The sequence below is a fragment of the Podarcis pityusensis genome, assembly GCF_964106645.2.
Source record: "Podarcis pityusensis genome assembly, chromosome: Z".
NCBI classification, from domain to species: domain Eukaryota; kingdom Metazoa; phylum Chordata; class Lepidosauria; order Squamata; family Lacertidae; genus Podarcis; species Podarcis pityusensis.
Genome location: NC_138044.1, coordinates 17,618,892 through 17,640,119, shown reverse-complemented (window position 1 = coordinate 17,640,119; position 21,228 = coordinate 17,618,892). Strand labels below are relative to the sequence as shown.

At 44.0% G+C, this 21,228-nt stretch overlaps 1 protein-coding gene and 1 long non-coding RNA gene across 6 annotated transcripts in view; one reads left to right on the top strand and one right to left on the bottom strand.

Moving 5' to 3' along the window:
* Positions 1 to 21,228, top strand: part of BRD3 (bromodomain containing 3) — a 35,545-nt gene that overhangs the window by 5,917 nt on the left and 8,400 nt on the right. The window contains exons 2-10 of one of the 3 annotated variants that reach the window (XM_080989800.1): positions 2,634 to 2,964; positions 4,619 to 4,756; positions 5,821 to 5,968; positions 9,646 to 9,872; positions 10,921 to 11,292; positions 12,763 to 12,891; positions 15,232 to 15,423; positions 16,559 to 16,591; positions 19,782 to 20,023. In XM_080989800.1, the coding sequence (XP_080845926.1) occupies positions 2,764 to 2,964; positions 4,619 to 4,756; positions 5,821 to 5,968; positions 9,646 to 9,872; positions 10,921 to 11,292; positions 12,763 to 12,891; positions 15,232 to 15,423; positions 16,559 to 16,591; positions 19,782 to 20,023 (1,682 nt within the window). In that variant the 5' untranslated portion in view covers positions 2,634 to 2,763. Of the gene's footprint in view, positions 1 to 2,633; positions 2,965 to 4,618; positions 4,757 to 5,820; positions 5,969 to 9,645; positions 9,873 to 10,920; positions 11,293 to 12,762; positions 12,892 to 15,231; positions 15,424 to 16,558; positions 16,625 to 19,781; positions 20,024 to 21,228 lie in introns of all 3 variants that reach the window. The other 2 variants (XM_080989799.1, XM_080989801.1) reach the window with 2 other exon arrangements.
* LOC308468060 lies at positions 6,005 to 21,140 on the bottom strand. 3 transcript variants are annotated; one of them, XR_013981418.1, is made up of 4 exons: positions 20,843 to 21,140; positions 15,599 to 16,608; positions 13,675 to 13,709; positions 6,005 to 6,131 (listed from the first exon to the last, which is right to left on the bottom strand). It is a non-coding gene; the product is annotated as an uncharacterized lncRNA (long non-coding RNA). The 3 variants fall into 3 exon arrangements; XR_013981419.1 differs by having other exon boundaries at positions 13,675 to 14,270; positions 16,498 to 16,608; XR_013981420.1 differs by having other exon boundaries at positions 16,498 to 16,608.

The window sequence follows — 21,228 nt, the reverse complement described above, 5'->3', positions numbered from 1 at the left end:
ATTTCGCTGATTGATGGTTCCCCAAGACTTGCACCCAAATAAGGCTACAGTTCTATGCTCACATAGAATTAAGTTCCATTTAACTTAGAGGCATGTACTTGCAAGTAAATATGCACTGTGCCAGGCTCTTGGTGGACAGGTGGCCTCAGCTTCCCCTGACACCTTCCTGCCTTCCTCCTTTCAAAGAGAACAAATTCACAGAGGATATCAAGGGGTACCATTGCTAGCCATGATGGCCAGGCTCTGACTCCATGATTAGAGGCAGTAATGCTTCTGAATACTTGTTTATGGAAACTGCAGAATGGGAGAGTGCTATTGTACTCGGGTCCTGATTGAGGGTTTAGGGCATCTGGTTGGCCACTGTGAGGACAGGATGCTGGAGGAGATGGGTAACTTTTGGCTAGATCTAGCAAACTCTGCTTAGGTTCTTAGAACATAATAAGAGCCTGGCTGCTGGATTGGACCAAAAGCTTAATAATAATAATAATAATAATAATAATAATAAATTTATGAATCCCCTTTTACATGCATTTCAAGGCAATTTGCAAACACACCATAAAAACCATAAAGAGCTAGTTTTTAAAACGGCACTAAAGAAAACCCAACTAAAGACGTTGGGGGAGCAATCACAAATAGCAGCTACCGAGTTTGCAAAGCCAGGGCCAGTCTTCCCAAGTCCTTAGCACATGCAAGAGCACAAGACCAACCAGATGGTTCTGGGGGATGTGAGCTCAAGAGTTTCTTGGCCAAGTGGGGATTTGAACCCTGCTGCTGGCATTCGCTGGTACTTTGTTTATGTGAGATGCTTTGGGTGAAGGGTAGCTTATGATAAATACTTTTAATTACAACATAATGTTAGTCATACTTGGAGTAGACACACAAAAATTGATGGCCACGAGTAACTTGTTTCCATTAACTTCAGTGGGCTCTACTCTGAGTAGAATTTACTTGGGCACCACCCAAATAAATCCAATTTGATCTACACTTATGATTTAGATGTGATCTTATTTGGGCTGCTCACCATTACAGATTCAACATTTTATAGTTGGTTTTCAAATAAGTAATTGGTTGATATGATTGAGCACATCTCTCTCTCCCCATTGCCTTATTTCACATAAGCTCTTTCAATTGCTTTGATTTCTGGAACTGGCACTGTTAAAGATGCCATGTAATACCCATTCCATGTCATTAAGAAATTCATCTTCTAGTGTGATGGCACCTACATTTTGGAACTCCCTGCCTAATGACAGGTGCCCTCACTACACTTTTTGGTGCCTGCTCAAAACAGTTCTGTATAGATAAGCCTACACAGGTATCTAGAAGGCTAGTGAATTTTTAGGTTGTTGCTGGTTTTATTATTATTGTTATTGCATGCTTTAATTTTTTAAAAGTGTTTTAGTATTTTTGCAAACTGCTTTGAGGTTTTTTAAACAAGCAAGCAGTACAGTATATAAAATTGTATGAAATAATAAAACATTGTTGGCATGTTCTTACTTTTAGCTGTTAGTAGTCTAGGAGTTATATTGGCGTGTTCTGAGTCTGAGCCATGTTAATGTCTTGCCCAATATATATATCCACCTAGCTTTCTTTCAGTGTTGTGAATTTGTGCTGGCTGTGCTCAGTATGTGTTTCAGGATGGTAAGAAAAACGTAGTAGATTGGATTCTTTCTCTAGACTTGGGTGGTTAGAACACATTTTTAAAAACCTCTTTGTAGTGTAGTAAATACAGAAGGTTGATGCAGTGTTAGAAGCTCAGATATATAAGCTAGGCACCAATATAGCTCCTTAAACCAGTGTAATAGTCACCAAAACGGAATGCCTAGTTGTGATTTTTGGGCCAGATGGATCGAAAATCCTATTCTTCAATAGAACGTTTTAGCTCCTGAAATTCATTCTAGTTGTGCAGAAAAAAGATGGATAGAATTTTACAGGATGTGTTGCTAGTGTGTGAAAACAGTCAAGATCCAATAATCCCCAGGCATGCACCTCCAGATGGTAGATGCACCAGGTGTCATCCTGGCACTCAGGCATCTTCACTTGGTCACAAGTGGCCGAAAGCAAGGTGCAAAATGCTCCTGGCAACTTTTGAATGCTGGGTTGATGTCTGATTTTACAGAAGTCACAGAGGAGCTCATTCCCCACTTTTTCCTGCCACTGCATCATCATTGTAAGGAGTCAAGATGTAATTCCAGTCTCTGAGCAAAGCAAATTTCCTCCTAGTCCTTCTCCAAAAATAGGCTCTTGTGCCATCAGTTGCTATGAACAAGGCCAGTTCTAAGGATTGCCCCATAAATGTGATTGCCCTGCCAGTTGTGCTCTTGTATGTACAAAAGACCTGGGGTGGTGTGGCTTAGGGTGCAGCCTTGGGCTGGCCCTGGCTTTGCAGGCTTAGTAGTCAGCTGCTATTTGTGATTGCCCCGCAAGCTTCTCCCTTGTATGCAAGAAAGGACTCGTGGTGGGGAACCATCCTCCTTCTCCTCCTCCTCCTTCTCCTTCCATGTCATAGAACTGGAGGGCCTAATGAGATTTGGCTCCTTGTGATCAAAAGATCGAGCCCTCCACGATGTGTCTTCCCTCCGCCCTTTTCTAGAAATCATCGACTGATGTTTTGCTGTCCTCTCCCTGCTCTCCAGGCTGCATGGCTGGTCCCTGGGAATGGGATGCCCATCCCATCCAGGGATCGTAGAAAGACAACGATTCCTTCCCGAGGACCTGCTGCTGCTGCCTTGAACGCCAGCAAGTCGAGGAGGAGGCAGGAGAAAGATGTCTGCTGCCACCTCAGCCATCCAGGCTCCCCAAGGCCCTGCGAACCCACCTCCCCCAGAGGTCACCAACTCAGCCAAGCCTGGGCGGAAGACCAACCAACTTCAGTACATGCAGAATGTGGTGGTGAAGACTCTGTGGAAACACCAGTTCGCCTGGCCTTTCTACCAACCTGTTGATGCAATTAAATTGAATTTACCAGTGAGTAATGTTTCTTATTTCTGAGGTGTTCCCCCACTTATTTAAAGGCTACCAGCCTGTTGATGCAATTAAATTGAATTTACTAGTGAGTAATGTTTCTTATTTCTGAGGTGTTTCCCCACTTATTCAAAGGCTCTGACAAGGCGTCATCTGTTGTCATGAGGAACCATAGAACCCACTGCAATGCAGAAATCACAGCTATAGAATTCCCAAAAGATGGCCTTCCAACCTCTGTTTAAAAACCTCCAAGAAGCGAGAGTCCACCGTCTTCCAAGTTCCATTGCCAAGCAGTTACCGACAGAACGTTCTTCATACTGTTTAGTCAGAATCTCCTTTCTTGTCATTTGAATCCTTTGGTTCAGGTCCTCCCCTCCCAGAGCAGCAGAAAAGAAGCTTGCTCCGTGTTTCATGGGACAGCTCCTGGAGTTTCGGAGCAAGGTGTCACCAGTACGCTGATGACACATGCAGCTCTACTTCTCCCTGACATCTGAATCAGGAGAGAATGTGAAAGCTTTGGACCTGTGTCTGGATGCAGTAGTGGACTGGATGAGAGCCAGTAAACTGTGTTAGATTCCTGAGAAGACAGAGGCTCTTAAGGTGGGTGGGTCCCATGTCTGGAGATAGGGCAACCCCACCGAGAACAGGTAACTTACCTATCTCTGAAGGAGCAAGTGCGTAGTTTGGGGGTACTCCTAGGTACATCGTTTTCACTAGAGGCCCAGGTGTCCTCTGTGGCTAGGAGTGCCTTCTACCAGCTTCATCTGGTTTGCTAATCACAGCCATTCCTGGACACTTGGACAGGGATACCCTTGTAGTCCATGCATAATCTTGAGCCTGGATCGCTGTAATGTGCTCTGTGTGGAGCGGCCTTGGGCCTGGTTTGGAAGCTCCACCTGGTGAAGAATGCAGCATCCAGATTACTATGGAGAGAGTCTGGTTGAGAACATGGGACACCCTGCTCTGGTTCCCCATCTACTACCAAGCCTGGTTCAAGGTCCTTGTATTAACTTACAAAGCCCTGAGCAACTGAGGTCCAGGGTACCTCAGGGAGTGCCAGAACCCTTGTATCCCAAGTCCATCGCTGAGATTCTCTGCAGGAGCATCATTTCCTGAGTTGGTGAGACTCATTTGGCAACAAGAAGAAACTAAATCTTTAGGGTCATTGACCAGTGCTGTGGAACTGCCTGCCACTTCCATCTCAACCTTTAAATGCCTCCTGAAAACTTTTCAGTTCCCTCAGACTTACACAGGAAATCAATACATCTTTTCCACAATAGTTAGCTGGTTTTTTAAAATCTTAACTTTTTATATGGCTTTATGTATAATGGTTGTAAACTGCTCTGATTTTTGTTGTTGTTATAAAATTGGGATATATAAATATGCTTATAAATAAAATATGCCATCATCCCTGGTCATTGGCTTGCTGTGGATTACAGGAGATGGAGATGTATTTCCCAGCGGTGGGAAACTTCCTTCAGCATGTGGGCTGCATTCCTGTGTGATCTGCCTTTTGGAGGCCACAAGCCTTCACCCTGGCTGGCTTTCTGCCACTGGTCTGTGACTTCTTGAAAGGTTCCCTATAGGTCCCTCTAGCTGAAATGGTCCCGCCCCCTCCCCAAATAATTAATAAACGAGATTTCCATCCTCCCAACAGGATTACCACAGAATAATTAAAAACCCGATGGATATGGGGACTATCAAGAAACGACTGGAGCACAACTATTACTGGAGTGCCAGCGAATGTATGCAAGATTTCAACACCATGTTTACAAATTGCTACATCTACAATAAGGTAAAGGATCCGGGGGCTGAGATTATGTTGTCGGGTGTTGTGTCCTTTTAGTATTCTGAGGAGGTCCGGACTATGAAACAAGCCGGATGAGAACTTTAGTGCAAGTGGTGTAAGTCTTACTCTGAAGATGACCAAACACTATTAAAAACACTTAACTGTGCCTACAATGTGGCAGTGTGGGCCTGCAAAAATGGCTCATTTTGCAGCTCACATTGTGTCCTCTAGTAACCAGCTGGTGGAGATATTTTGGAGGGTCTGAGGGTTACTGACTCCCACTGTAGAGGAGGGACCTCAAGCCCTTGAAGACCTGCTGTGATCAACTGGCTACACACTTTTGAGGATAAAATCACTCAGCTTTGGAGGGATCATGACTCTGTGCTTGTTGCAGCTCTGGTTGAAGTACCCATTGCTGCCATGAAGGATGTGTTGTGGGATCAGTTTCTCCTCATGCAATCAGCTGATGTGGACAAGATGCTGGTGGCAATGCGTCTGACCACATGCAACCTTGACCCCTGTTCCTCCTGGCTTGTTAGATCTAGCATAGTGGGACTGACTGGTTGGGTCCAGAGTGTGATTAATGCTTTGCTGCATGAGTGGGTTCCTACTGACATCAGGCGGGCACCTTTGATCAGCAGCCTTAGCGCTGTTATAGGTGCCACATAATACTTGTTCCATGTTTGTAAAAACTCAATATTTTAGTGTGGCAGCACCTATACTTTGGAACTTGCCTATTGATATCGGACGGACACCTTCGCTGTACTTGTTGCAGCACCTGCTAAGAGCTATATTGTTTAGATAAGTTTACCCAGATGTTTTAGAAGATTGGTGCAAATTTTGATCCATTTTTAAATTTTTTTTGAAAGTTTTAAATCCTTGCTGTTAATTTTTCTAAGTGATGATCTTAATTATCTTTTTCTTTCTTTGCAAACCACTTTGAGGTCTTTCCCCACCACACTCAAGTGGTGTATGAATGTTATGAAGCAAACAAATAAATAGATGTGAGGTGTCGAGCCTTCGTTTGTGTCCTCCCCATGACCACCTGCTTTCTCCCACCCCGTCTCCAGCCCACTGATGACATCGTTCTCATGGCCCAAGCCTTGGAGAAGATCTTTCTTCAAAAAGTCGCTCAGATGCCACAGGAAGAGGTTGAGCTCTTGCCTCCGGTTCCGAAAGGCAAAGCGCGGAAGATGGCTGGCAGCGGGCACAGCACAGGTTGGGTTGGCATCTGTCATAGAACCATAGAATTGTAGAGTTGGATGCATCCTCTAGCGTCATCTAGTCCAATCCCTTGCAATGCAGGAATCACAGCTTAAGAATCCCTGGCAGGTGGACTGTAGAGTTAGAAGTAACCCAGATGGTCATCTAGTCCAATCCCCTGAGAGGCAAGTGGATTATTTATGGATGAAGCAAATAGGGAAAGGGGTGTAGCTCAGTGACAGAGTGTCTTCTTTGCATCCAGAAGGTCCCAAGTTCAATCTCTGACAGCAGCTTGTAGAACTGCAGAAGTGTCCTCTTTGAAACCCTGGAGAGCGGCTGCCAGTCAGTGTAGACACTATTGAGTTGGATGAACCAAATGTCAGACTCATATAAGGCATCTTCCTGTGCTCCTATTGAACACAGCTCTTTATTCAGAATCATGAGGACTAGAATCTTAATCTTTAGGGGGAGGGCCATAGCTCAGGGATGGAGTGTTTGCCTGGCATGCAGGAAGTCCCAGGTTAAGCTGCCACTGGCATCTCCAGGTAGTGCTTGAGGGGAGCTTTGGCTAGAGAGCTGCTGCCTGTCAGTGTAGACAGTGCTGCGCTAGATGGACCAGTGGTCTGACTCAGTGGGAGGCAGCTTCCTATGTTCCTATCTAATGAAGCCCTGTATTCAGAACCGTGAGGACTAGAAACATTAAGGGCTAGCAGTTTTTTTGCTGCAACACTTTCCAAGTTACAGAGAAGGAGATAAGATTCAGGTAGAGGATTTTAATTATTTAGAGCTTTTCTATGGCTCTCGTCACTCAAAAAGGCTCACAGGAGTGGCTTAAAACAAGACAATCCCTCCTCATAGGCTTATAGCTTTTTTAAAACAAAACAAAAACACCATAAAAACAACCCATGAGGGAAAAGGGAGATGGATGGGAAGAGGAACAGTAAACTTAAATAATATTATTCTTAAATAATAGCTGTTTTCATGATTCAGAAATAGTTCAGGGGTAGGGCTGTGTGATATCTGGTTTTCAATATGACAATATATCAGCAGCTAAACATTATATTTCAGTATATCACAATGCTTGAAATAAGGCTGGAACTATGTAGAAGTGAATGTGGTAATGCCCTGGCAACTGCTCCTACCTACAGGTCTAACTCTAAAATTGATAGATTTTTATTTACCTTTAACATATTGTTAAAACTGTTATAGTACCACTGTACTGATAATGTTTAAATTAGCACATTTTCTCTAAAATTAAAGCTGTAGAAGTAATTCAGTAGCATAGATATCAAAGGTAAGGTGAGAGAATGTTTCCTAAAAAATAAATTACATTACGAAACAAGAAAAAAAGCCAATTCACAATCACTGTCACACTTTTAGATATTCAAATATATTTCACTATTGAGTCTTCGTTGAATGTGTGCATCCCACAACACCAGTTATTAGATTGTTTGTTAATTTTATTTTCTAAACCAGGCCAAAATAGTGTGAATGAAATGGATAAATTTTAACAGAATAAAAAAATTGCTAAACAAATTTTATATTTTTAGTGCCAGGGGAATCTGCATTTCTTTTATAATGCAGGCGAAACCAGAAAGAATGGATAGAAATTTACAGAATAAAAAAAGATTAAACTCTCTCTCTCTCTCTCTCTCTATATATATATATGCAAGGAAAATTTGATGCATTTAATTATATGAAAATTTACTCATTGATAGCGTGCTTCAACAGTAACGTTACAGATTTCTGGAAAATATATTAATGTTAATAACTTAATAATAAATGTGTGAGAAAGCAAAGGGGTAAGAGGAGAATCGAGAAGAGTTCCAGGGTAGGGAGGAGGGTCTAGAGGAGAAAATGAGGAGCATATTGAGGGAGACAGAGACAATTTTGCGTTCGTGCGTACACACACACACACACACACACACACACACACACAGCAAGAGAGAGAGAGAATACATGCAGATGGGGAAAAGAGGGAAGTGGCCAGAGCAGCGTGTTTTTCTTTCTTTTAATCTGAAGCAACTACGGAACATGTTCTTCAGCAGTTTCTTTGGGACAGGGGAGGTGGTGGAGGGGGGCGGGAGAGCTACTTTAAAGTTAAGAAGAGGAGCTGCTGCCTGCTAGCAGAAAGAGGCTAAGTTAATTTTATATATATACAGTGGTACCTCAGGTTACAGACTCTTCAAGTTACAGACGCTTCAGGTTACAGACTCTGCTAACCCAGAAATAGTACCTCAGGTTAAGAACTTTGCTTCAGGGTGAGAACAGAAATCATGCAGCGGCGGCAACGGGAGGCCCCATTAGCTAAAGTGGTACCTCAGGTTAAGAACAGTTTCAGGTTAAGAATGGACCTCCAGAACAAATTAAGTTATTAACCTGAGGTACCACTATATAAAAAACTGCTCTGCGTATTCATAAAAACAAAACGCGCACAAACACAGGAGATGGAGAGGGAGGGACACACACACGACACAGGCAATCGTACACCCACAACCAAGAAGCACAGCAGGGGGAAGAAGGAAACGGCTCTAATGCCACAGCAGCGTGTTTTTCTTTCTTTTAATCTGAAGCAACTACGTAGTGTGCTTCTCTGCAGCTTGCTTGAGACAGGGGAAGCGGGGGTGGGAGAGAGGGGAAGAGCTACTTTAGAGTAAAGTTAAGATGACCTGCCGCCTGCCAGTGGAGAGAGGCTGGGTTAATTAAAACAACAACAACACAAGGTGTTCTGCTGCTTCTCAGAAACAAAACACAAACACAAACATCGGAGTGGGGAGGGAGAGAGACATACACACAGACAATCGCACACCCACAACAAGCACAAGAAGGGAAAGAGGGAAGCAGCTCTTATGCTAGAGCAGTGTGTTTTTCTCTTTACTACTCCCCCAGTTTATATTATTACGTGAGAACAGGAGGAGAAAGGGGGCTCCAGATTCAGCAAGAGCCTGTTGTCTCTGAGGGAAGGAAGTTCCTGCTCGCAGGTTGTTGAGCTCCACCTGCTCAGGAGACAGAGCACTCAGGCAGATTTAGAGTTTTTGCCTGCCGCTGAGGAGGCAGGCAGGGGAGACGGAGAGCTAAGGCAGAGAGTTTACCCTGCAGTGCACACAAAGTTTCTAAGTGAGTGATTTTTGCGTCAGCCTGCTGCTGCTGCTGCGACAGGAAGCACAGAGAAGCAGCTGAGGCAGAGTTAGCAATAACAATGGCTGCAACAGGACAGGAAGCAGCGTTGGCTTCCCGATTTTTGCAATATCATGCTTTTTGACTATTTCACACAAGCACACACACAACTCACGATATATTGCCAGGTAATTTTTAAAAAATGGGTATCACAATTTGCTCTTAATATTGATTATAAGACAATATAGTGATATATCGCCTGGCCCTATTCAGGGGTAGGAAACGCCTGTTGGAGCTTGCTTTTTGGCAAAAGCTAATGGAACAAGACGTTGCAGAAGACCTTGCAGTCATGAAAGAAGCGGCACACAAGGAAGAAGGGAGAGGGAGGGGAGAGGGGAAAGAAGAAAAAAGCAGCAAACTCGGGCACCGTTTCTTAAACAGTAATTATCATCATGACCAGCTGGGGTAGAATGTTTCTGATTGAGCTGGCCTTCATCCCCAAAAGAACCAGGGAGGGGTTTGCTACTTTGACCCTTTTCTCTCTTGTTTTTCTTTTTTTAAAAAACAACAACTAGGAGCTCAGCACCCAGCAGCCTTATCTTCCGTGTCTCCATCAGCCCCCTTCCAGAATGTCCCTCCCTCCGTGTCGCAGACGCCAGTCATCGCTGCCACGCCCGTGCCAACCATCACCGCGAACATCTCCCCCATTGCTGCGGCCCCTGCTGCTGTGCCCCCACTGCCTCCCCCTCCTGCTGCCACTCCCATCATGCCTGTGGTAACTGCTATGTCACCTATTGTCAAGGTAAGCAAAAGAAAATAAATCCAACCCACAGGAATCATAGAGTAGGAAGTACCTTTTATCATACAGTATGTGGTGGACGTGTAAAATGGCTAAGAGCTTCTGGGAGATGATACATAATGAATTGAAAATAAAAATGTTTAAAAGGAAATTTGTAAAAAGACCGGAAGTTTTCTTTTAGGAATAATTGATGCAGATATACCTAGAGATCAGGAAAATCTCATATGCAACTACAGCAGCCTGAATGGTATATGCTCAGAAATGGAAGGAGGGCACAATACCAACAAAGGAATGGCAGATTATATTGATAGAATATATAGAAATGGCTAATTTGACTAGCAGACTAAGAGACCAGGATGAAAGAATTTTTAAGAAAGACTGGAAAAGATTTACAACATACTTGAAAAATTATTGTAAACTAAAATGTTAGCAGTGTTAGAATAAATTCATCAGTATGAAGTATATTGAAATAAAACTGAAAAAGAGAGATTCAGGTAAGTAGCCGTGTTGGTGTGACGCAGTCGAAATAAATAAATTAAAAAATTGTCCAGTAGCACCTTAGAGACCAACGTAAGTTTGCTCTGGGTATAAGCTGAAGAAGTGTGCATGCACACAAAAGCTTATACCCAGAACAAACTTAGTTGGTGCTACTGGACAATTATTTATTTTTTATTTATTTTCAAAAAAAGAGAATACGGAATAATTAGAATTTGGAGCGGCAATGGGTTAATAAAACGAAGCATGGAAGGTGGCGGAAAGGAAAATCGATGATAAATGTATGGTTTGTATTTTGGTTAAATGTCATTGTGCAAACTATGTAAAATTGAAAATGATAAATTTAAAAAGAAAAAAGAGTTGCAAGTGGGGATTGAACTTGAGACCCTCTTACATACACTACCAGTGATCTATGGCCCATCCAAAGCAAGATTCTAGTCCTCATAGTTCTGAATAAAGGGCCCATACATTCATCATTTATTATTTGTAGCCTCTCCTTTTAGAAGAAAATTAATTTTTTAAAAATTGTGTATGTGTGTTTTCCTTTGAATTTCAGAAAAAGGGAGTGAAGCGGAAAGCGGACACAACCACCCCGACCACATCAGCCATCACAGCCAGTCGGAGTGAGTCGCCCACCCCGCTGTTGGACTCCAAGCAGGCAAAGGTGGTGGCCCGCCGGGAGAGCGGGGGCCGGCCCATCAAGCCACCCAAGAAAGACCTGGAGGATGGGGAGGTGCCCCAGCACGCGGGGAAGAAAGGGAAGCTCTCCGAACACCTCAAGTACTGTGACAGCATCCTCAAGGAGATGCTCTCCAAGAAGCATGCAGCATATGCTTGGCCCTTCTACAAGCCAGTGGATGCTGAGGCTCTCGAGCTGCACGACTACCATGACATCATCAAGCACCCGATGGATCTCAGTACTGTGAAAGTATGTCCCCTGCTAATCTTGATTCATTGTGTTGATAGCCCACCTTTTCCTCCTCCCTTTTCACAGCAACCCTGTAAGGTAGGTTAGGTCAGGCTGAGAGAGGCAGTGGCTGTGAGCTAAGGTCACACCCAGTGAGCTTCATGGCCGAGTGGGAGGATTTGAAGTTCCTAGGCCAACACTCTAACCGCTAGATCACTTTTTAAAAAAGGCCTGTTAACCTTTTCGTAGTGAAATATAAGGGTAAGTTAAAAGGAGACTAGGAATTGTTTGCATGCCTGGATAGGCTTGTCCAAACAAAAAGGTTTTAAGCAAGCACCAGGTAGTGAAGGCACCTCCCTGCTGCCAATAGGCAGGGCGTTCTACAGTGCAAGTTTGAGTTCTTAAAAGCACAGAGTGGGCATTATGTGGCACATGGGACAGTGCCAGTTCTATGGACTGAAGCAGTCAAGTGCTTATATATGACCAAGGCAATCTCACTGGTAAACTGGTCCCAAGTTGTTAAGGGCTTAATACACTAACCATAACTTCTTGAACTTGTCCCAGTTGCAAATCCTACTGATTATATTTATTATTTAATTCATGCCCAGCCCTCCCTCCCCAAGGAGCTCAGGGCAGCAAACAGGTATACAGTTTAAAAGAAAAAACAACGCTGGAGCGTTTAAAAACCATTATAATTAAAAACGGTTACAATTTAAAATGTTTTAAATCCAGTGATTTTGGGGTTGCCAGGAACAGTCTTCTTCAGCCACCACAAGCTTGGGTTAAAAGGGTCATACATCAATGTTTTCAAACCCCTCCTGAAAGTTAATAATGTTGGGACAAGTGCTTCTCACTAGGGTGGGCTTTCCTCAACCAGGAAGCCACCACAGAGAAGACCCTGTCACAGGTCAAAACTAATCAGGCAGCACCCAGGGACTACCATCAGAGGCAGCTGCCAGGCTGATGCTGGCATTGGATGAGGGGGAGTTGTGGCCTGGTCCATCAACAGTGGACTTGTTTTGCTGCTCCTCCAATGCTTGCTGGCAGATTTCTGATATAATAGAATTTTAGGGTTCAGGGGTCAAGGGTAATCTAATCCAACCCCCTGAATTGCAGGAATCACAGCTCAAGAATCCCTGATGGATGACCATTCAACTTCTGCTTTAAAATCTCCGATGAAGGAGAGTCCACCACCGTCACAACATACATGAGCAAAACTCAAATCCCACATGACATACTCTCAGCTGTATCATTTTATTCCTGTAGCATTTCTAAGCATCAAAAGTGCTTGTAAATAATTGTTTTGTTCTCTGCAGTGACCATAGTAGTTTGTCGATGGTTTCCAGCCCTGCCCCAGATTAAACTCTGCCTTAAAAAGAAAAAAAAACTTTCTGCATATGTGAATTCAAGTTGCTTAGGGCTTTTTCGACCTGTTATCCAACTTTCCCTCTCCCTGTTCTTCCTTCCCTCCCGACTTTCTTGTATTTGCAGAAAAAAATGGACGTTCGGGATTATCAAGATGCCCAGAGCTTTGCGGCGGACATTCGGTTAATGTTCTCTAATTGTTATAAGTACAACCCTCCAGATCATGAAGTCGTGGCTATGGCCAGGAAGCTTCAGGTAAAGTGATGGACAAAATGGAACCAGAACAGAGACTCAAAAACTGATATGAGAAATAAATTAATTTCCTTGTTAAAGGTGCCTATGAGGCTTTGGATTGTGCCTAATTCCCCTTGCCTGCCTCCAAAATAATGCATTTCTGTCCCTGATTTGGCCTGTCCCAGGGAAGTGACTCAGGCAGAGAAGCGACAAGCAGCCTCCTCATAGGAGCAGAGTGGATCATTTATGCACATCTGCATTGGGAGCAGAGGTGGTCAAGTAAGTCCCGCTGGTGGGCCAGAGCTTTTTCTCCTCTCCTCCCACTGGGCAAAATTATGACAGGTGGGTGAGGATGCCGGCCTGTCAGTCACCTGATGTCACGGTGATATTGGGTGACCTGGTGGGGGTTTTTTGGGGGGGTTTTGCCTGAGCAGTTGTGGGAGGTGGGGGGAATCATGCAGGCAATGACAGAGGTCTTTACAAGCACTGATAATCAAGTGGATGCCTCTGGTTAGCTGACAGGTGAGGCATTTTTAGACCAGCTGGGTATTTACCTGGAGGTGAAGGACAGGTGAGTTTGGTTTGGTTTGCATAATTGGGCATATGGACAGAAGTGTCCCTTCTGGGGAGGGGAGGGGGAGCTATCATTTTTTGTAATGAGATTTTTATTAAAGTTTTTAAATAACACAATAAAAACTGCTACAAAAAATACAAACAGAATAAGTAGAATATGGAGTCCTGTCTTAAGAGTAATTTGTAGCCCTTACCACCTAAAGGGGACAGTAGCTCATTCCCAGCTCTCACCTGGAATCTTTCCTTTCTCCTCCCAGCATTTGGTCCTGAAAGAGTGACATTTCCATGTACATTAAAAATATGATTATTTAAAACATTCAGTCCATGCTAACACCCATCTTCTCTATTTTCTGTTAAACAATATTTCTTTTAAGTCAAGGTGACTCAGAATCAATCATTTATTTTCTCAACAAAAAGCCTAAGATAGGTTCCCGAATTGTTATTATTGGTACCTGTCAACCATATTTTTTCTTTAATATTAACTTTACCTCCATTAATTCCCACCAGCATTATTCCATATCAGCTGACAGTAAATTCTTCTGTCTGTGTTCATTTTAAATCTATCCAGTCTGGTCACATATTGGGATAATATTATATATTTTTCTTACTATATATCCATTAGTCCATGTCCTGTATGTTCAAATTCCATTTCCTGTTGTGTTTCCATTTCCTGTTGTATTTATGATAGCATCCCAATCTGCTCTTCTAGGACCTTTGATTTTTTTTGTTTTTCCAAGTCTTTTTCCATAGAGAATAGCATAAATTTAGCAGCAGCATTCTCTGAATTCACTCCAAATTGACTGCAGAATATACTTTGTCTGCTAGAACTGAAGAAAGGCCAGGAATGAAGTTTTTCCCAGTGCTTCCCCCCTCTCAAATCCATCAATGCCATATCCAGACAATTCTCCATATCACTATTTGTGATTTTATATTCTCCTCCAAATCCTTGTATGGAAGGCATTTCAATTTCAGCATCTGCTTCCTGTAATTTAGCTATTTATCATCAAGTCCTGTTAGCTTTTCATCGATTTGGTTTGAAGCACAGAATTGGAGAGTTGGAAGGAGCCCTCAAGGGGCATCTAGTCCAATCCCCTGCAGTGTAGAAATAACAGCTAAATGTGAGAGGATTCTGCAACTAGGCTGCATCAAAGCAGATTATGCCCAGTTGGCCAATATACGTCCCATCTTTTTTTTGTGGGGGTGACTCAGCAATGATGCTCTTGTGTTTCACATCCTTGCCTTTGTTCCAAATTGTTTATTTTTTTGAATGGGAGGTTGGGGAACACTGCTTCCAAGGAGAAAGTGGGTGGAGGGGGTGGGGAAACTCACTGTCATGGAAAGTGGTGATGGCCACCAATCTTAAATGGCTTTAAAAGAGGAATAGACAAATTCATGGAAGAGATAAGGCTGTCAATGGCTGCTGGCTATGGATTCTTTAGCTGTGATTCTTTGCATTGTAGTGGGTTGGACTTGGGGATGATCCTTGGGGTCCCTTCCAACTCTACAGTTCTGTGATTCTTTGATTCTATGGCTGTGCTCTTTCTCTATGGTCGGAGGCAATGATATTTTTGAATACCAGTTGCTGGGAACCACAGAAGGAAAGAGGGCTCTTGTGCTTGGACTCTACTTGCATGCTTCCCTTTGGAGCATCTGGGTGGCCATTGTAAGAACAGGATGCTGAACTGGATGTGGCCAGTGGCTTATCTTATGTTCCTAGAAGGGTTGTGGGCTCTCTCTGCCCCCTCTACAAACCTCTCTCTTTCATATGCCCTCTCTCTCCGCACGCAGGACGTCTTTGAGATGAGGTTTGCCAAGATGCCGGATGAGCCGGCAGAGCCCCTGGCCCAGCCCCCACAGACGGCACCCGTTGTCAGCAAAAGCATGGAAAGCAGCCATAGCAGCGAGGAGAGCTCCTCCGATTCGGACAGCTCAGACTCTGAAGAGGAAAGAGCCACACGGCTGGCTGAGCTGCAGGAGCAGGTGAGAGGTGGTCCCATGCCAGAAGTCCTCTTCCACACCATACACAGTTAACCTGTGGAACTCAGTCCTGCAAGGCAGTGATGGCCACCAACTTGGATGGCTTTGGAAGAGGACTGGACAGGTTAAGGGAGGAGAATGCTATCAATGGCTATTAGGCATGATGGCTTTGGTCTACCTCCACTGTCAGAGGCAATGATGCTTCTGAATGCTAGTAGCTAGGAATCACAAGCGGGGAGAGTTGCTGTTGCTCTCAGGTCTTGCCTGCGGGCTTCCCTTTGGGGCATCTGGTTGGCCACTGTCAGAACAGGATGCTGGACTAGGTGGGCCACTGGCCTGATCCAGGATGGCTCTTATTATGTTCTTATGGTCCTTTAAAAACAAACAAACATTGAGATCTCATTCCCAATGGGTTCCAGGCCAAGCTCCAATAAAAGCCCCTCTACACGTGAGCTTGCTTGACATTTTGGTATCTATGAAATATGTCTGTGAAAAAACCTAGTGTTCAGCCAGCACACATATGGTTCTAGAAGTCTTCAGTTTGAGAACCACCTCAGCAAAATAACTTATTTTGGAGTATAAGTCACTTAGTCTCAGTTGGGCTGATCTGTAATATGAGAGCTACACTTGCCTCTGAAGAATTTAAATGATCATTTACTTGTTTGAAACAAGGTCCTGCTTTTTAGTGTTTATAAAGTAAACTGCAATGTGGCTAATATTCAGAGGCTTTAAAAAAAAAATAATCCCAAAATAATCCAAACAGTTTTGGCTTACTAGGAACCTTTCTTTCTTTTTTAAAAAATTGGGTGCCTGAAGGCATACATTGTGTGGTTCTTATAATGCAAAAAATACATTATGAAAAAAGAATTGCGAGTGGGGGAAATGCTGCTAGCCCTTGCGTTTTCATGCACTTTGAGTGGCCTGGAGGGCTAGAAAGTTGGCCCTTTTAAAAGGAAAGAGAGGAAAAAATGAAAAGATTCTCAGGATTCCTTGGGAGACCAGAGTGTAATTTTTTGTGTGTTCATGTGGCAAATGCAGATTGCGGGATCCCCTACCCTTCCCCCCCTCCCTTCCTACCAAATGGATTCGCACTCAGGATGCACGATTAGCTTCCTCGCCTGTCTTCTTGTTCACACAGGACTGTTCCCGATCATTGAGGCAGTGCTACAAGGTCAATGACTCCCGAGACTGGAATGGATGGAATGTATTTGTTTATTTTAATTTTAATTTTAAAATTTTCATTTTCTTATTGCTGTCCGGATATGTCAAGTTGTGTAGCATTAGCATAGCTATATATATATATATATATATAATATCCTATCTGTAAGCTGTGTTGCTGTGTTGCATGTGAGATAATTTTTCCGTCCTGCTGATCCAGTAAAGCTCTGGGCTTCAGCTGGCAAGGTGGGATTCTGCAGGTGTTTTGATAATAAATTTGTTTTAAAATAAATTGGGGATGAAAGGGGAAAAGAGAGGGTGACAAGAGGTCAAGAGCTTTGAGTTCTGATCCTTTTAACAGTCATGGAGGACGGGAATTTTAAAAGCACCTGGATCTGGTCAATGATGAGAGAATGCTTAAAGCAGCACTGGAGAACATCAGTGGCCCATCAGCTGTTTGCTGGACTAAAACTCCCATCAACCCCTGACTATTGGCCAAGATGGCTGGGGCTGATAGTAGTTGAAGTCCAACAAGAAATGGAGGGCCACGGGTTCCCCACCCTTTATCCAAGGAGAGGGATTCCACTCTCACATGAGGGAATGTCTCTTCTGTATAGAGGCATCCTTCCACCTCTTGCATGCAGTAGTGGAATACTCCTTCTTAGATCAGGGATGGGGGCCTGGGGGCCCTCCAGATGTTGTTGGACCACAATTCCCATCTGACCATTGTCAGTGTGGCTGGCGGGGGTTGATGGGAGCTGGAAGTCCAGCGTCATCTAGAGGGCACCACATGTTTCTTACACCTGGTTTAGATAAGAATTGAGCTAGGTGGCCCGCTATAGACTATTTTGTTACAACAGTTTATATTCTAGAGGGCTTTTTTGAGTTTTGTTGCTCTTGGCATGGCAGGAGAGTAGGAAAAAATGAGATTGTGAGCCCCCAAGGGCAGGGCCTCATCACTGCTTTTAACTGATGCTTATCTTAGGAGTTTTGTTAAAGGATCTGATGATGATTTAGACAAAGTCCCATATTTCAGTCCTCCTCCATTGGGCGGGGGGTGGGGGGAACCTATTGGCAGTACATTCTCTTCCACAGCCAGTGCTGCTGAGTCCATAGAGTGTTTGCAATCCAAAGCGATAACCCAGTGCTCCCACCAGATTTCCTGAGAATCCCACTTTTTTCTTTTTCTTGTTTAATGATGGGCAAATTTCTAGTCCTCATGATAATTCTTTTAAAGGTGATGTCTCTGCTTCTTCCTGGGGTGGAGGTGGGACACACAGTGATATTGCTGAACCAAGTCTTATTTGTGTTTTAACACTTTTAAAAGGGACCCCTTGCTCTGTTTTTGTTCCATTTTTATTTTAGGACTATTTATTTTTATGTGTGTGGTTTTTAAAAAAAAAAATACGAAGTTCCATTCTCACTCAATCCTTAGTGCCTGGGGCAAGTTAAAAATGCAGGGATAGAAAAAACAAAAATGACATTAGAAGGGACCCTATTCTGAATGTTGATGTGTTCATCCATCAGTTGATGGCCAAGCAAGGAAATGTTCGGGACTGGATGTTCACAGACCTCTGGGGGAAAAGACAGCCCCACAAGTGGGTAGGGGAGGCTGCCCATAAGGGCATCTCTTCCCAAACCTTGGTCTGTGGACTACCAGTAGACCACGAGCTTCATTCAGGTGGTCTGTGGTGTGTTTGTAAGCTTGTGGTTGAACATGGGAAAGAGCCCATCAGTCATTGTACTGAGAGAGGCTTTTATTTCTTTAGACGCAATGATGGCCAATTTAACCTTCCCACCCACTACCCCCAAAATAAAATAGGAATTTAAAAAGATATTTTCCTATATACAGTATGGAGAAATGCAAGGTGCCGTTATGCTCTGCAGTTTGCATGGCCGCCAGTAGGGGGCAGTGTCAACTACAGCATGAAGAACAGGTGAGCTATTTTAACAGGGAAGGGAAGCACTGCAAAGCACCTACTCCCTACACTAAAAAGGCATGCAACAAGGCTTAGGGGGAGGGGAGGCTCTTCACACAAAAGCTGAGCAAGCTCTTGTGTGAAGCAACACCCCCCCCCCCCAATTAAACACAGCTAGAGTCAGGTTTAATGGAAGGCAGAGTGGTCCTTCATAAAGTGGTTTAACAAGCTGCTTTCTATTAACACCTCCCCCCTCCATTAAATGTGCCTGCAGTGAGGCTTAACATAGAAGGGAGAGGAGCTGCACACAGCTGTTTAGCAAGCCACTCTGTGAATTGCCACCCCCTCCTTTAAAAGGGGTGGGGCTTAGGGCAAGCTGTGGGGGGGGGGAGTGTGGATAGGTGAGGTGTAAAGGGAAGAGAGGTTGGTCAGGTGTCGCGGAAAGCCAAAAGGGGTAGATGGGGTTAGCAAGTAAAGTGAACATGCGCGGTAGCTGCATTGGCACACAGTGGGGAAGGCGACAGCAGGGGTGGCAACCCCTAGTATATTATAAAATGAAATTACAAGTTACCAAAAAAAAAAGCTTGGCTAAACAATTTTTAGCAGGCACCAAACGCAGTGTGTCTTCCTCACTCCCCTGGTGTCAATGCATTGGGAATATATCAGACAGGCAAAGCTGGGCTTGTTGCTTTCCCACCCTAAGGCTGCAGGGTTGTTTGAGAACTGACACCTCCATGGGGAGGGGACCACATCTGGTGCCTCTTTGAGGGTTGTTGTTTTTTTACAGTCAAGTGGTATACAAATATTATGCAATCAATCAATTGGGAGAGGGGGGTATGAAGCCACTGCTATCCATGCAGTTGTAGCCCAGATCACGGCAGGCACATATAGAGCCACCACACATGGGGTGGTGGAGGGGCTAGTTTTTGGTTCTCGCCAATGGCATTTTGCCAGGAGCACTGCTTGGTGGTAGCCCCTGTAAGATCCTGCAGAAGGTGCAGCCAGTGGTGAGATGATTTGTAGATTTGAGAGAACATTGGCAAATATCCCTCAGCCACCAGGAAAGTAAGATAAAGGTAAAAGGGAGAGAATTTCACCCAAATTTGATAGTTGTTGAATGTGATTTCTTTTCTCATTAATTGATGGAGAATGATCAAGGTGGGGTGGGAAATGCAGGAGGGATCCCCCCGGCACAATTTTAGAGTGGCTCATTCCCTCCAAGGGAGCTGGCTCTGGAGCAATATGGCCACCTTAAGCTTTTACTCTTCCATCTTCCCCTGCCAGTTGAAGGCTGTCCACGAGCAACTTGCTGCTCTCTCGCAAGCCCCCGTGAACAAGCCAAAGAAGAAGAAGGAGAAGAAGGAAAAAGAGAAAAAAAAGAAAGACAAGGAAAAAGAGAAGGAGAAAGAGAAGCACAAGGCAAAGGCTGAGGAGGAGAAGAAGGTGAAGGTCACTCAGCCGGTGAAGCAGGCCCAGCAGAAAAAGCCACCGGCCAAGAAGGCCAACAGCACCACCACCGCAAACAGGTAAAGGAGAGAGGTGTAGTGGTCTGGGGTTACTGTTTCTGCAGCACGGTCCCTGTCTCTGATGTCACGGCCTAGGACCCTCGTACATACGGGACCGCCTCTCCTGGTATGCCCCACGGAAGACCTTAAGGTCCATATATAGCAACACCCTAGAGGTCCTGGGCCCTAAGGAAGTTAGATTAGCCTCAACCAGAGGCAGGGCCTTCTCAACACTGGCTCCAGCCTGGTGGAACGCTCTGTCTCATGAGACCAGGGCCCTGCAGGATCTGATTTCTTTCCGCAGGGCCTGTAAGACAGAGTTGTTCCACCTGGCCTTTGGCTTAGAATCATTTTGATTCCCTTCCCCTCTTCCCCCCCCCTTTCTCCTCCTGTGAAGAGGCTGCATCCTAATGTTTTAATGTTGTATCTTAATCTTTTAAATTGTATTTTAATCAACTTGTTTATATTATTGGTTGTTAGCCGCCCTGAGCCCGGTCTTGGCTGAGGAGAGCGGGATATAAATAAAAATTTATTATGATTAAAGCCACCCAATCGGCATTAAATGGGGCCTTTTTAAGTCACTGAAAAGTGTGGGAATTAAACACTAGCTCCCATTTACAGAGTTACGCAGAAGAAAGCCCGGGTCTGACCCTTTCATTAGTTCCCTTTCCCTCCTATAAAGAAAATATGCAAGACACTCCCTGTTTAAAGCTTAAATAACAAACAACTTTTACACAGTGTGCTTGAACTTGTTAGATTAAATATACAAGTCAGGCAGATGTTACTTCTATTACTAATACATATTACACCTAAGACAACAAAAGACTGTTGCAGACTGACCTAACTCTGAGGTAGACAGCAGCATAACAGAACATATCTGCTGCTCCGACTATGAAGACAGTTAATAACTGCCATAACTGAACCAACGGAAAATAACTGCCACGGCCTGTGACATCACAGAGTTCTATAGTCCTTTGTGAGCGTTAACCCTTTTACTTAGCGATTTGGATGCTTCATCCCATGAAAAAAGAAGCTTCCTCCTGCTCTGTGCTGACTGGAACTAATCTGAAGGAAAGGAGGAGTTGGTCACAGAGGATCAGCTCCCAAGTTTGCATGGGAAAGCCCCCCTGAGGAGGAGGTGGTTTTTTGTTTTGTTTTTTAAATAATTTTTATTTTAAAAAATTCTTGCGTTACAAAAGTATGGGCGTTGTCTCTATTTCCATAGA